Source organism: Hydractinia symbiolongicarpus, chromosome 1 (assembly GCF_029227915.1).
Source record: "Hydractinia symbiolongicarpus strain clone_291-10 chromosome 1, HSymV2.1, whole genome shotgun sequence".
Taxonomy (NCBI): Eukaryota; Metazoa; Cnidaria; class Hydrozoa; order Anthoathecata; family Hydractiniidae; genus Hydractinia; species Hydractinia symbiolongicarpus.
In genome coordinates, this window is record NC_079875.1 from 9037125 (window position 1) to 9052594 (window position 15470).

At 34.1% G+C, this 15470-nt stretch overlaps 1 protein-coding gene across 4 annotated transcripts in view; it reads right to left on the minus strand.

The window, feature by feature from the left end:
* Positions 1-15470, minus strand: part of LOC130636485 (rho guanine nucleotide exchange factor 28-like) — a 49026-nt gene that overhangs the window by 15425 nt on the left and 18131 nt on the right. Inside the window, exons 12-24 of one of the 4 annotated variants that reach the window (XM_057446226.1) lie at positions 11973-12036; positions 10307-11470; positions 9910-9982; positions 9316-9363; positions 8294-8386; positions 7933-7977; positions 6949-7036; positions 6326-6397; positions 6192-6242; positions 6083-6116; positions 2574-2650; positions 2237-2358; positions 2055-2117 (exon numbers count right to left, since the gene is read on the minus strand). In XM_057446226.1, coding sequence (XP_057302209.1) covers positions 2055-2117; positions 2237-2358; positions 2574-2650; positions 6083-6116; positions 6192-6242; positions 6326-6397; positions 6949-7036; positions 7933-7977; positions 8294-8386; positions 9316-9363; positions 9910-9982; positions 10307-11470; positions 11973-12036 — 1994 coding nt within the window. The remainder of the gene's footprint in view (positions 1-2054; positions 2118-2236; positions 2359-2573; positions 2651-6082; positions 6117-6191; positions 6243-6325; positions 6398-6948; positions 7037-7932; positions 7978-8293; positions 8387-9315; positions 9364-9909; positions 9983-10306; positions 11471-11972; positions 12037-15470) is intronic. The other 3 variants (XM_057446241.1, XM_057446233.1, XM_057446248.1) reach the window with 3 other exon arrangements.

Genomic DNA, 15470 nt, shown 5'->3' on the forward strand with positions numbered 1-15470 from the left:
AGAGCACACTTGTGCTGTACACCTGCAAAGCACAAGACCTGAAATAATAAAACACCTGAAAAGTTGTTAGAAATTTTTTTTTGCAACATTTTTGGACAACTTTCAACAGTCCCCTTAGCCAACACTTTATTTACAAATCTATATTTAAAAAGCGAAAGAAAATTGACAATCAAAATAAAGTGTCTTGAAACTTGAAACTAAATGTAAACTTGGACTTGTTTATGTAAAAATATTTGATGATGGTGAAAACTTGATGTTCCCTGTTAATAATTAACCCTAAATACAAACATTGCATTGCTTGATTATAAAAACAATGCAACAACATCCATAATTTTTTACAATAATTTAAAAAAAAATGTTTTTGTGTTGACATCATTCTTATTTATTTAATTATTACTAACAACTTCTGCTTCTCATTTTAACAACAATTACAAAATCAGTTTAAAAATTAGCATCCAGAAGTTTATACAAAAACTGAAGTTGTAAAATTATACTGTATTTAAAAAACTTACAAAAACCCATCATAACAAAAAGATTGCAGACCTGACGAAATCACAAATATCACACTTGGTAGCATCCATAGTTTTTTTTAGCACTTTGTTATAGATACTACTGTGTTTCAAATTGATGTGACATTGTCCTTATTTTTTTATTCTTCCAGGGTCCTTATAAAAACTATTATAGTTTAATGCTGTTGCAATTAATAGAAGTACGAATGCGAAAGATATTTAGCAGTCTTATTTCTAATAACCAAACTAATTTAATTCATAAACTTAGTACTACACTGCCTTTTCCTACAATACAACTAATGGAAAAAAGCATTTCAAACATCTCTGTCCAAGCAATCTTTAGATTCATCATGATATGGGTATATTCTGAGGAAATAAGAAAGGCATATGCATCTCCATGCACAATATGAATAGTGAAGTAGGATTATAACAGTTTAAATTAAATATTAACAGATTTTTAATTAAACAATTATTCTAAATTGAAAAAAAATTCTTGGCACCACAAAATGTACTCTTTATAAATCTATTTCTACGGTTATAAAGTTCTTTTTCATACCAAACATAGCATAATCTTCTCACAGTTAACCATTTTAGAAAAATTATTTACTGAAAAAATACATCCCTACTTACACCGAAGCTTGCCGGTTCAATTTTCTTTGAAATCTAAATCCAAACTCATAGCTAACTGATATAGAACGTTGTCTTTTCATATCCAAAATGTCAAAACAAACATTTTCTTGCACCACTTAAAAGATTCTTAAAGGCAAAGCCTCTGCTAAAATATCCTGTCTTCTTATAAAAACTTATTAAAAATAACAGCTGTAACATCAAAACCATCAACAAAAAACACAAGCTATTTCGTGATGATCGTTAAACTATTTTTATTCTCAGTTTCAAAGTGCAGATGATATCTTGTGCAAACACAAAAGTTGAAATTTATATCAACAGCATGTGAACAGTAGATATTGGTAGGAGACATGTGTTTTCTTCCTAACTTCAAATGGTTTATTTAAACATCAATTATTGATCATGTTGGGACAGCAGAATACTCGCAAAACAAGACACAAGCTATTTTTAAAAATGCTATTCCTCAGAAATAGAATTTTATTATTGTGAGGACTTGTTTAAGTGAAATATTTTAACAAAAGTAAAAGAAAAGTAACAAAAGGGAGGAGGGTGTTGTAGATTTCATATTTATTACTTTTTCTTCAAAAGCAAATAATTAAAGTGTATTCACTATATGTTCATACAGTACAAAACATTCTAAATTAAAAAAAAAATTTTTTGTGAACACATTTACAAATAACAACTTTACAACTCTTAAAAGCATTTACACAATGCTGTATAGAGCTTTCCAATGTAATAAATGTGGTTTTGAGGTATGTACAAAAACAACATAAACATAATATGAACATAAATTTAGCCAGCATTCTTCAAATTTTTTTGTAAAAAAATCACACCACGTAACAGAAATAAAGAGGACGAATATTTACTGGGTGGTTTGATGTGGAACCCTTCTACAAAAATAATGTATAAAATGTATACCTTGAAGATAGCATTGGTTGTGTATCAGATTCATGGGGTTCTTCGTGTAATGTATTACTGACCCTGAAAGAATATAAGAAAATGAAAAAAGAATAAAAAAAAATTAAAAAACATTTTTGTAATTAACAAATTTCACCATCACCAAAATGAAGGAATAAAAAAAAAAACAAGAAAAATCTTACTTTCTGTTCATTTTTGGTGATTTTCTGTCAGCCCGTAGTTTATTATTTGCATCGTGTTTGTTGTTGGCACTGATAGAAGAGCCTCTGAATACAGGCTTCTCATTGACCTTTGATTCACCACTCTGAAAATTAAAACTTAGCAAAATGAGTAAAATAGCAAATGTAAATAGAAAGCGTTAGTTTAAGAATTACAGAAGAAAAAATTAAAAAATGGCAAATAAGCATTTATATGTGCTTCAATAATGTGTTTACAGTATTGTAGAGCATCCCTTAGAGAATATAATATTATAAAAATTTCACATTTCCGTAGTTTTAGATTATATTTCATATCACTTACAGATTTAGTAAAAGTTCGAAATGATGTCCCTCTTTTCGTTAGAAAAGTGGCTTTCTCTAATTTATTTGGTAATCCAACTAAATGAAAATAAGATTATAATAAAAAACAATATAACAACATGATGCAAAAATTATAAGAATTAGTAAACAAAATTTATATCTGTACAAAACTTTTAACAAAAAAGTGTCAAAAAATGAAGTAAGAAGCTTGCTTTGTTTTTATTTTGTTTACACTGTCAAATAACAACATGGAATAAATTCTTAGATAAACACAAAAAAAAAGTAAATTAAAATGTCAATTACTCAAAATACAACGATTTTAATCTTTTTTCTGGTTGTGACTCCTTCAGCCACAGAAAATAAAATGGAGTAGTGAAAAAAAATCTGAAATATTAACTGGTATATTAATCAATATATTTATCAAAATCTAATCTAATGAGAAATGTCTGAATAGTAGTATATTTTGACAATTTTTTTTTAGAAATTTTAGTTAGTCAAATCTTCAGAGATGTTTAAGAAACATCTCTGAAAATTTCAATTGTATTTACTGATGCTTACAGTTTATAGGCTTTTAGCAAAATTTCTGTGAAAAAACACAAGCTAAAAGCACTATATAAATACTCCCCCCTCTAAATTCCCATTTAAATTGACGTTTTAAAAAAAGAATCATTTTACTTCAATCAGGTGTCATGTTTTTTATTCTTAATTTTATTTTGAAAACCTCTTTCCTCTTGCTCTTCAATCATGGAGGTTTAAAAGACAAGACAAAGACTTATAACAAATGCTCCCTGGACTTTTATTTTAAATTTTTTTATTTTGTTTTAAGAAATTTTTTAGAGGACCTTTAGTACATCATTCTTAAAGAATTAAGTTTCAAAACTTTTGAGACAAAAATATATCATAATACAGTAATTCTGACTGTTATGAAAGTGGACATCTTATTTTTCTTTAAAGTTGCCCAAAAACAATTTTTCAACTTTATTTACACAAGTCATATGGGATGCATACCAGACAGATGTCAATGCGTTAAATAAAATTAGTAAAGCCATTGCATTGTACTTTAGGTTTGAGACCTAATATCTGTAAATGGCTGGTAATACTGATGCAACACTTGTGATTTAGCATATTAAGCGTCAGCAAGTAATTGCTTCCATAATTTCTGCACTTATTTGAATTACAAAATGTCGACAAAATTTTACTTACTACTTTTGTTATCAATTTATATTTTAAACATTTAGCAACATATTTATAGCGTTATCACTTAACATAACACCTTGCTCTCAATGCAGTTTTTTTAATTTAGATTATATGTTGTGAAAATATGTTGGCCATTGAGTGCGCAAATGCACAGTGCCGTCATAAATTACAAATGCTGCTGGGGCCACCTGGGACAAAAATGAGTCACATGACATCGTTGAAATGCCTCTAAACCCAATGTTTCTTTAACTGCTCCTACAAAGCACATAATCCTATACGTTTTCTTGATCAACATTTAACTCTTCACAATCAAAGGTAAACAAATGTCTTAAATTTGAATGATGGATCTTTACCATTGCTAGCTCAAGTAGAACTCTCTCTCTCTCCTCTTTCTAGATTAGTTTTAGCTAGCTCAGCTCTTTTTCAATAAATTCATAGGCTGAAGGACTAAACAGTACGAGGTTAAAAGCAAGTCAGAATATTCAGAGCCTTATGAATAAAAACACACAAAAATAAACACAAAAATTTATTCAAAAACAAAGCAATCTTGGTAAGAGATACACAAAACAAATCAATGTTTTACCATCCCGCTAGGCAGCCATTAAAAATCGCCCCGGGTGCACAAGATCGACTTTGTTGTTATAAAAGAAATAAACTACAGAACAGAATAGCGATAAACAAACACTAAATTTACAGACCCGTAGCCACTTAATGCCACCAACTCGACCGCTTGATCCTGCGTGTTGTTGTTTGAGTAAGCACGAAATATAAGACCTTTAATTCAAATTGCGTAACATTTTCTACTACGTAAGGTAGCCCTTAAGTGCGATGCTGAACCTTTTCAAATTATTACGCAAAACCTGTCCCATTACTTGGTCGACTTGCCAAAAGGATCAGGGTAATATTCGGAGAAACAACTATACGACAGCAATGAATTACATTCAAATTTGAACGACTTAACTACGTGGGGGAAAAAAAATGTTAAACGCCGTTTATATTTTCGGCCTATTTAAAATTCAAGGTTTAAGACAAGGTTTTGTCCAGTTATTTGGCAAAGAAATTTAGATAAATCGCAACCTTTTCCTTAGTCTATCTTAGCAACATCGTTCACAGAAAAATTTGTCTCCCAATAGCGCTAGCGCTGCATTTAAAAACAAAACCCCGTGTTGCAATAAGACTAGGAATAAAATCGGGCATATTGTGAATATGGCTCATTCTTGTTTGATATCAATAATTGCAACAAATTATTGACGATATGACCTGGACACGCCGAACTTAGTTACCGGTTTTCTAAAAGAAACTTCGTATTTGACCGTTGATACCTTCGATTGTTATCAAGCCTAACCAACGTGAACAAATTAACTCCACTCGACAGTGCAAGTATTTTTTTCTTGAATTATTTTCAACTCGCCGGCCTAAGTTTACGGCGGCCCTAATTACGCTGATTTCAAGGGTTGCACTTTGGAAATCCTACGCATTCTAAAAGGACACCAATACCAAAAGTTCAGAGAGTTACTTCCTTTGTTGACTAGCAGAGTCTTGTCAATTGAGGCAAAAAGTAGGTTGTATGAGGCCTGTGTAAGAAGTGTTATGTTGTACGGTAGTGAGACATGGGCAGTGAAGCAGGAAGATCTTGACCGTTTAGAAAGGAACGATATGAGAATGGTTAGGTGGATGTGTAATGCCAGTCTGAGAGACAGAAAGAGTTCAGATGAGCTAAGAAGCAGGCTAAGTCTCCGTAGAATTAAAGATGTTATCCAGATAAGAAGATTGAATTGGCTGGGGCACTTGGAAAGAATGGAGGAGGATAATTGGGTAAGAAAGTGTAGAGACTTGATAGTTCCTGGGGCAAAGCCCAGAGGCAGACCGAGAAAGACTTGGCAGGAGGTTATAAGGATAGACTTGATACAGAGGAAGTTGAGTTTAGATCTAACACAGTCTAAATCAGATTGAAAGAGGGTCATTATTATGTCCCGTCCAACCCATGCTAGCATGGAAAATGGACGTTAAGCCGAGAATGAAGGAATGAATGCTTTGTTTTACGGAATTCGACGGAACATTTGAAAAAAGAAAAAAGGAAAAGTTATTCTTTGATATCCGATAATCAATTTTTTTTACCTTAAGTGTGAACATTTTGTAAATTAACGCCAGCTTTTTTTTAATTTTATTTTGGCCTTTTTTTAAGACTGGCTCTTATTTCTGCCAGTCGCAAAAATAACACCGACTTAAGGCCGGAGTTGTAAGGGCCGATTAACGTCACGGCTAGCGAAAATAGATATGATTTGGTTTATAGTCGCGCATCAGCATACTTACAATCTGGTTTGGATGGTTGTGCTTTCTTTTTGTTCTAAAAGGAAAACAAAAAGCGTTAAAATTGACTGAATGGGGGAGGCAGGTAACAGTGACAAACATGAGCAGTCACCTTCGCGTCTGAGTCTTTCCGTTCACGATGGTCTTTCTTCTCTTTTTGAGACTGAAAATACACGCATTGCTATGACTCCGAGAAATGACGTCATGTTTATTTATAGAAAAAAACAAAGGCGATTCATATCTTACTTTTTTCTCTTTTGGTTTACCACGAAATAAACCATAGCGTTTCTTTTGTTTTTCGTCCTGACTGGATTTTCGCTACAAGAACAAAAACGTATGAGCAATTTATTAAAACATAAAGTCAAGAAAGGTTATTAAATTAATCCGTCATTACATCATTGCCTAATTAAAGTGGTTACTTCATCAAGTATTTAAAACTTTCGAAAGTAACATCGAAACTGAAACATTGCATGCCTAAGTAAACAAATACAGAAATTTAAACACCACACAACAGAAGGGCTGTTTTTCACCCAAGAAAATTTTCTGGGGAGTGGAACAGACAAGAAAAGAATTTTCTGATGGTTACCAATGTGAGTGCTAACGTGTTTACAATGGTTGCCGATACAAACAAATTTAAATGAGAAAGGCTGATGAGAAAGTCCTATCAACTTGAACGGTAATGTTGTTTACATCATGTAAAAACAGAAAAAAAATTCGTAAAAATATTGAAGACGAATATATAAGGAGAGAGGAGTTTCTAAATAATAGAGCGCGTCAGGTACAAGAAACTACGCACAGTCAAGCTTAAGAACCTATATAGGAGCCAGGGTTCAGAATCTATGCAGGGCGAGGGTTAGGAATCTACGCACATCATGTTCAGCGTGACGTTCGGCGATCTCGAAAGAAGTTCCTTCATCGGTGTCTTCATCTTCTTGATTTGCAAATTTTCGGCCATAACTAAGATATAAGAACATTAATTAACATGTCTAATATTACCTCATATGAAACTTGTTGACCCTAATTATACAGGTCCTAAATTAACGCCCGCTCATTTCAAGGCGGTACTGGCTTTTTTTTACGGTCAAACTCTCATAGACACATCGAACGGCGACGCTTCCAACGCTACCCAATTAAAACTACCGCGTGAAAAAACGAAAAAGAAGAAAAAGGAAGGTTTAATTTTGTACCATTCTGAAACGAAAACTGAAGCCGGTCCTGTAAAGGTGAAAAAATAATTTGAGATTTGCGTCAAAAATAGTAAAAACAAGATCCTGTAATTGTCATTATTATGAATCAATACCGTTTCCATAAAAATGACTGTAATGCTTCACAACACCTAAGGTATTATTTTACGTGAATATTCTTTACCATCTGCACTTTATAATGACAAAAAATTACTAAAATCATGCATGTAGCGCAGCACTGTGTGGGAGACAGATGTATGTTCATTAGTTGATATCAAGTCGTGGTGCTCTTCTGTGAATGTCCTATAGTTTCTCGCAATAGAAGCTTTAAGGGACACAAAAAAGACGCCACAGAGGAGAATGTTCATTCTGTCGGAAGGTGAAGATCTCATTTGTTATACTCTGTTTTTTCCAATCAGACAAAAAATAAATTTAACGAGCAAATTTAATGCTTGTTTCGCAAATATTTATATACGAAGAGTTTTATACTACAAAGCCATAAAAACAAATGCACCAATAAAATTCCTATGAAATCTCTTGACCTGACAAAATTTTGACTTCGTTGGCACTAGATAGGTTGATTTAACAGATTTTTTACCAATTTTGCCGACCTTCACCGACCGAATGAGCACCCCAAAAGGAGGAGTGTGATAAGAGGAATTATGATACCTTGGTGGAAGTGCACTAGTCGATACTCTTCTACGTGCTTGTTCCCTGTAAAATGTAGTTGATGAAAAGATGAATTATTCGAATGCTATGTGCAGGTTAATACGTGCATGGTACTATTCTACGTTACACTTGTGTGAATGTTATGATAGTGTTTTGTTTAACGCAGTCATTAGTAGAATGGTTTTCAAATTCAGTTTTCAAAATTACTTGTTGCGCAGGTTAGTATTTAGTAACTCTTCTTGACTCTCCTCCACAAAATCCTGATTCACTTCAAAATTCAAAATACTACTAGAGTGCGAAAACTTTCGAAAAGTTCGTCACAAATCGTGCGTCATCTCAGGTGGTTAGGAAATCAACTTACTTTTCTGTTTCAAGATTTTTTCCCAGCTTTTCAATTGAAACACTTGATTGCGATTTCTTCACTTCGGTATCGTAAGACACGCAACGAACGAGACTAAATAAAAAAAATAAACATTATTATCAATCATGGGAGGGACCGGGAGAAAGGGGGGGGGGGGGCAGCAGGGGGAGGGAAAGTGGTTGGAGGGTAGGTGGTAGGGGTAGCGTTTATAAATTTACATTTAGTTATGTTCCAAAACGCGAGATATTCCACGCAAGAGGGTAAAATAGAACGTTCTGATTAACTTGCCAAAACAGAATACAATCCTGCTTTTGTTCGCGCGAAATTACATTAGCCAACTAAAATGCTTAAAATTACCCCGCGCGTAATAATCCTCTCAGCGGAGAACGACTTTTTTACACAACTGAAATTTAAAGTACATATCTAACGAAATGGTATGGAACATCCCGGAATAAATGCTAGTGACATGAAAACTCCTTCTTGGTGTTTACATTATTGAACTAATATACTACGTATCATCATATGTGGTGGAGAGAGGAAATAAGCAGAAAATTGATGAATAAACGGTGATATAATGGCCGTGATTTTCTTCATGTTCCGTCTACAGTGCAGATAAACAATGCTTAACTAAGGCTTGAGTTACACACGCGCACAATTCTAAATTCATATTCACACATGTTTAAATATCTAATGTTGCACAAAATAAGCTTAATACGTAATGATGTCACGACATTCTCCAAGTCCTAGACAAATGCCAATTTTCTGTAAAGACATTGATGATGCTACGCAACCAGAAATCGGGAAATAAAATTTGAATAAAGGACAATTTGCGCGAAAATAATCAATTCGAAATGATTCGCGAAAGTTAAATGCTTACATTTAAGTATTTGAATTACAAAAGCAGTCTTGAAAAATCATAAAGCAGAGTTATTGTACTTTCTTTTAAAGTTTGGCACCATTTTCCATAAAAATTTGAGACTCATCTAGAGAGTTAATTAAAGGAATGACAAAGAGCAACTTACATATCGCCGCACATATCTTCATGTGTGATCACATCAAAGTTGCTCTCACTGAAGAAAGTAATTGTTCTGTGTTTTACACATATCTACTTGAAATTTTATCAAAGAGAAGGAAGAGGTGTAGTGTGTTGTATTAATTAAAAAGTGTCGTGCGATAATTTTTCGTGTGTATCGTTTTTACGTCCTTAAATTTCCCCCGCATGCAATTAGAAGTCGTGTTCTGAGTAAGAACTTTTGCGTTGGTTAAGCAGTAAATTTACATGTCATTTTGCTAATAAGTGCTAGTGCGATGTTAATAGCAGTCAACGGTATGTGTGCAGTTCAACCTCGTTTCCAGGGTCCTCACCTAAATTGAACGCCGTTCCAATACCAGAAAAGATATAAGAAACCCTGATGACTACCCTAAGAAAAAATACCATAAGAACGAGGTTGTGTGCAAAATGCCCTAGGGACGAGGTTGTGTGCAGTTGTACTGTATGATGCATATAATGATTTGGATCGTCGAGTGCATGGAGAGAAAACGGGCTTGCAATGCAAATTTTTTACGACAGAGTGTTACTACCGGTCTCCTCCATGGAGTGCTACTACATTACATACCTGTCGTCGTGTACTGCTGATTTTGTCGGCAGATAATCCAGATCAATGCCACCTGTAATAGTTTTTCGGCGATCTAAACGAAAAATTAAATACTTTTTTAAGCAGAAACTTCGTTGGGAAAAAGTAACGAAATTTGCGACAGGAGGCAAAAACGTCCGCGGGAAAATTTTGTTTCGGACGCGTACGCTTTTCAGGAATCTAACGAAAAGTTGATTAGTTTTGCTATTCCCGAAAAAATCTTTAGGACATAGAGCAATTCCGCAAAAATACAACTTTTTTCATCTCCTTAAAAAGGGTTCAAAAAAGGTAATAAAAGTGGAAAGAAAATACCAAACAAACCAGGTAGAATACACCAATCAAACACCAAAAGTGAAAGTAAAAAGTAAAAACGACTTACCTTCGTCGAGTGTGTTTTTGTCCTTCTTCTCCATCTCCAGCGAAGACATCGACTTTGCTTTTTTAAACGAAATGCGACTCAACAAAGATGGCTTCTTCGTAATGCGCACAAATTCCTCCTGACTTGACGTCGACGAACATCGGGATATTTGAACGTCGTTTAACGATAATAACGAAGACGCACGATAAGAACCGTTCGAGAATTTCTCGCTACCTGAGCGCGAACGCGATTTGGTCGAGTCACATTCAGACGTTAACGATTCTTCACTTCCATTTGTACCGTTCACGCTTAGCTGACTGGTCGAAGACATTTCGGAATTTAACCCGTCTCCGTCAACCTCCGTCATAAGTGCATCCAGACTATGACCTCTAGTTAGACTGCTCTCAGGTGTATTGACTAGCGCATTAGAGCCACCTTGGTACATTTCAACAATACCTTGCCGTTCGACCATTTTTAAATTTTCAAAACTATCTGATAACGGCCTGTCTTTTTTCGCGCCGCTTCTTTTTAATATACCGACCCGTTTCGGTGGATGAGGAGGTAAATCCGACAATGAACGTGTTTGAGTCGACGACACTAAACCGTCGTGTTTAGGCCGACGCATTACAGGCGAAACATCAGCTTTTAGTTCTTCTTCAGTTTCCTCTGTTACAGATTCAAGTTTGAAATAATTTGCAGAATCCGCTACGTCAGGATCACCTTCTACCGTGGCCACACTCTCCTCACTGTTTTCGATAACAATTTCAGTAACAGGTATAGCTTCCTCAAATGAAGTGGGTAAGATCTCGATGACCTCAGCTTCCGTCACCTCAATTGTGCTCACTGAAACATTGCTTAACCGACGTGAATAATCTACCTTAGAATCTTCTTCCGAAACTTCTTTCTGCTCCACTGACTGTGTCTGTTGTGGTTCTTCGGAAAAAACAGATTCTTGATTTTGGATTGGCTCGGACTCGGTATTCTCAGAGTCTTCTACACACTTGTCTTCTTCTTTCTTTTCATCGATTTCGTTTTCAGTTTTTTCGGGAATATATTCGGTATCCTTAGCAAGTTCTTTTTCTTCTATTTTATTTTCTTGACTCGAATCGAGTGTTTTATCGAGTAAATCTTCACTCGAAGAATCGTTTATGCTCACCTCAACGTAACTGTCTTCTGGCAGTTGATCTAAAAAATTAAACAGTGAACGAAAATCTTTCATATAGTCATACAGACCCTCTAACTTTTCTACAACATTCGTAGTAATTCAGGAAATATCAGTAATTCAGGCAAGAACCAATGGTCAAACACACCCTCTAACTTTATCTACATTGATTGAAATTCACGCAACAATCATAGGTCACGCGCAACCTCTATCTTTATCTACATACGTCACAATTTAAGCAACAATCATTGTTCACAAAACCTTAAACTTCATTCACATGATATTATTGGCAAACTTCATTCACACGACAGTGTAGGCAATAATCATTTTCCAGACAACCTGAAAACAACCCGCGTGACAATTTGGCAACAATTAATGGTCACACAACCTTAGACTGCATCCACATGACAATATAAGCAACAAATAATGGTCACACAATCTTAAACTTCATCCGCATAACAATGTAAGCAACAATCAATGGCCACACGCCCTTCTACTTCATCCCCACATAAAAGCAATTCTTACCTTCTTTTTCATCTGTTATCACATTCCCATTCGTATCTGTATAATCAGCAACCTCTTTTTCGAACTATAATAAAATTATGTCTTGCTTTGGATACGAAGCAAGAAACCTTGTTCCTAAGAACTAGTGTTTAATATTGAAAGTAATATTCTTAACTCTAACGTGGCTTCCTTTGTAAAACAACAAATGGCCTCACTTTAAGGTAGCCTCGTATTCGATGTTTCAAAACTATTTTTTTTCAGTCAGAATTAAAACCTATAAAATCATTCCAGTAACTTCAAATTCTACATTCAATTTCTTTGAGCAGCTAAATACGACACGAAGAGCTATGCAATTAAAACAGAATTAAAGTGAATTGAAAAAGGCTATTTCCATGGTTCTTATGCATTGCAAGATAAATTGTAACAAATTATCTTCAGACAAATAGAAATGTTGTAGGTAGTTAGTTTAAAATAATTTACTCTCATATAAAATTATTCGTAGATCATTTTAAAGTTGTGTTAAAAAAATTTTAAATTTAAATTTTCTAGGTGACACAAAATAGATGGAATTTCAATAAGCTTTAAATCTTGTGATCGAATGATTTATTCGAATAACAGTTATGTAAACATATAAAAGTAAAACTGTCAAACGTTTTCTTTCACAACATATACACACTACGAAGAAAAAAGACATTAAACGTGTGGACGCTGAGATTTGCGTTTGCATTAAGTCCACCACGTATAAATGTTTTCTTAGTGCAAGGATTCCTAAAAACGATGCACAAGTCTTTGAGTCCACCAATTTATACAAGAAAAACGCAATACATCACAAAAAGGTTATTTTTACCAATAAAAAACGATTTGTCAAAACACCTTAGATATGGAAAGCGTTATTAGGTTATTACATTATTAAGTCTCCCTCCAAAATTATCTTTAACATTGCGGAAGTGACGCAGGGAATGTGCATAACGTCATGCGGTAGGGAGAACCGCAAAAACAACACTGCAAAAAGAACAGCCACGAGTAAAATATATAAGCAACAAGCTATTACGATGGTTGCGTCCAGTAAAATACGAGATTTGTTTATGGAAGCAATATGATAACACACAACAACATCAATAACAATAACAATAACAAAAACAAATAATAACAACAAAAACAGCCATAACAACAACACCAACAACAATAACAAATCATCATTAGCAGCAGCGAAGGCAAAAACAACGACGGCGAATTTAATACGATGACGCAGAAAAAACACCGACAACATAGACACACCTCTAATATAAGATATTCATCCATTAATACACCTTTTCGAGATGGCGATATCAATAATAACTTTAGTAAACAAACTGGCGGTAGTGTTGTGATGCTCACTTTCGTTTTAAATGGAATCAAAAAAACATATACACTATTTACATGTTTTGATATAACACAACATCGAACACTGAGCTGGACAGCACACTGTGTTAACACAGTCAAAACATTTAATATTGTTTATTTTAAAAAACCTACACTGTGAAATCATTCTAATCAACGTGAGAGAGACACGTGGAAAGAACGAAGTGATAGAAATTTGATTCTAAGCGCCTGTAGAACATAAATACCGGGATTCCTTCAAAGAAAGCTAACTATAGAATCAGCGTCCATCTTTTATGACATCACAATTTAGTGATATCGGCTTGTCATAACTTCCCTGTCCGTAAAATTAAAGAACAAAAATCTTGCTAAAGGCTACAGGTCCGTCTGTAGTACAACAGTAACGACGAAGAAAAGATAATGCGTAAAGATTTGATGAATATAAATGATTAAGCCAACGAATGACAGTCCCAATAGTAACAATGGAACTGCTTTAAGAAGTACATACATGAACAACCTTGTGAAGGAATCTATAGAACTTAACTGTAGTATACTGTACACAAACTGTGTGAACATAGCACTTAATTGGAACAAGCAACACAACTGGTTCATTTCATGCAATAACTTAACAAGACTATTTTAGTAGATTCGTAGTAGTTTCTCCTACGAGTACTTTTTTAATACAGGCAAACTCTCGGCCATTGATAAGGCCAATTCTTTTTTAGATCAAGTAAAAGTGCAATTCTTAAAAAGTATAGACGACGAAATGGGATGCGAACACTACATAATGGACGATTTTATTAGCAGCTACAGCAATTCAAGTTGATGTAATACATATATACGTATGAGCGAGGCGTTGACACATATCGTAGTTAGAGGAGTCAAAAATGTTAAGACTGCATAACTGGAAACTTAATGCAGGAAGTGTTCGAATTGCCATTATAAGAAATGCTCAATGTTTGCAGTTGTATCTGGTAGCGCTGAAATAAAAATAACAAAAAGATCTCATTCAACAGGCTTTGCAATCACACACTATGAAGAGCACGATGGTTACCTTGTAATGGATTGTTTTACCATGTACAAAGCTACATTACTATAAAATTTCCTTCCTTTTGTCTTTTTTTTTTATTGTAAAGTTTATGATAAAAAATTGACAGTAAAACAATCTTTAGACCGTTTATTGTTGGTTAGTGTTCCCAGGCTTGCTTTGCTTTTAGAAAATTCTACCATCTCTTTAATAATAGACGTATTTTGTCTGTGTGTCCGCGAGAGCCGCGTCCCGTAACGGAATCACGAAATTTTTATAATGCGCACCAATACCAAATGCGATATATTTTTGTCCACTTTGTTGCGACAGGTGAATTTGAAGTACGGGTGGATTTTTCCACGGGCTAACGACTATCTCTTTAATAATAGCCGTATTGCGTCTGTCTGTGACTTTTTGTTAGGGAAACACAAAATTCAATATATAAAGGACGGGCGACCCCGTGGATTTTTCCACGGGTTAACAACTAGTCTATATTGTAATTTTCAAATTTCCTTGGGTAAGCCAAAAATGGCAGCTGCGAGTAGTGATGGCTACATTCTACATGTATTTCCCAACATGCTGATGACTAGTTTTACTAAAATTGATAAGTTTGTTATCACAAACCACACAGAAGTCTACAAAGAAGTTTTCATAGTAGACCAGTTTTGAAATGCAATACTTCATAAGTAACACAGTTAGTATCCATAAGATATCTAACTGTAAGAATTAAATTTAAATGAGAAACAGTAATTCAATAAAACTAAAGGGTAACGTGAAGAAATTTTAGAATAAAAAACAAAAGCAAAAATGACAAAAACGAAACAAAAATGAACATACAAATCAGAAATTTAACAATTAAAATATCTTCTTATATAGAAATTTCAAGAAGAATAGGTACCATTATAAAAAAACCCAATTATCCAAATTTATGTAAAGAAGTAATTACCATAAACAAACAACTGAAGGATAACTTTAATTCTTAATGTATACCAAGAAACTAATTATGGTGACAAAAATAAATCTCTTCCTACTGAGCGATAGAAAGATGGTGGAGAAAATTTATACCACAGAAGTACGTTTAAAGTAACCTACGTTCCAAGATATCGTTGAGAAAAAACTTTTGAAACTGTTTT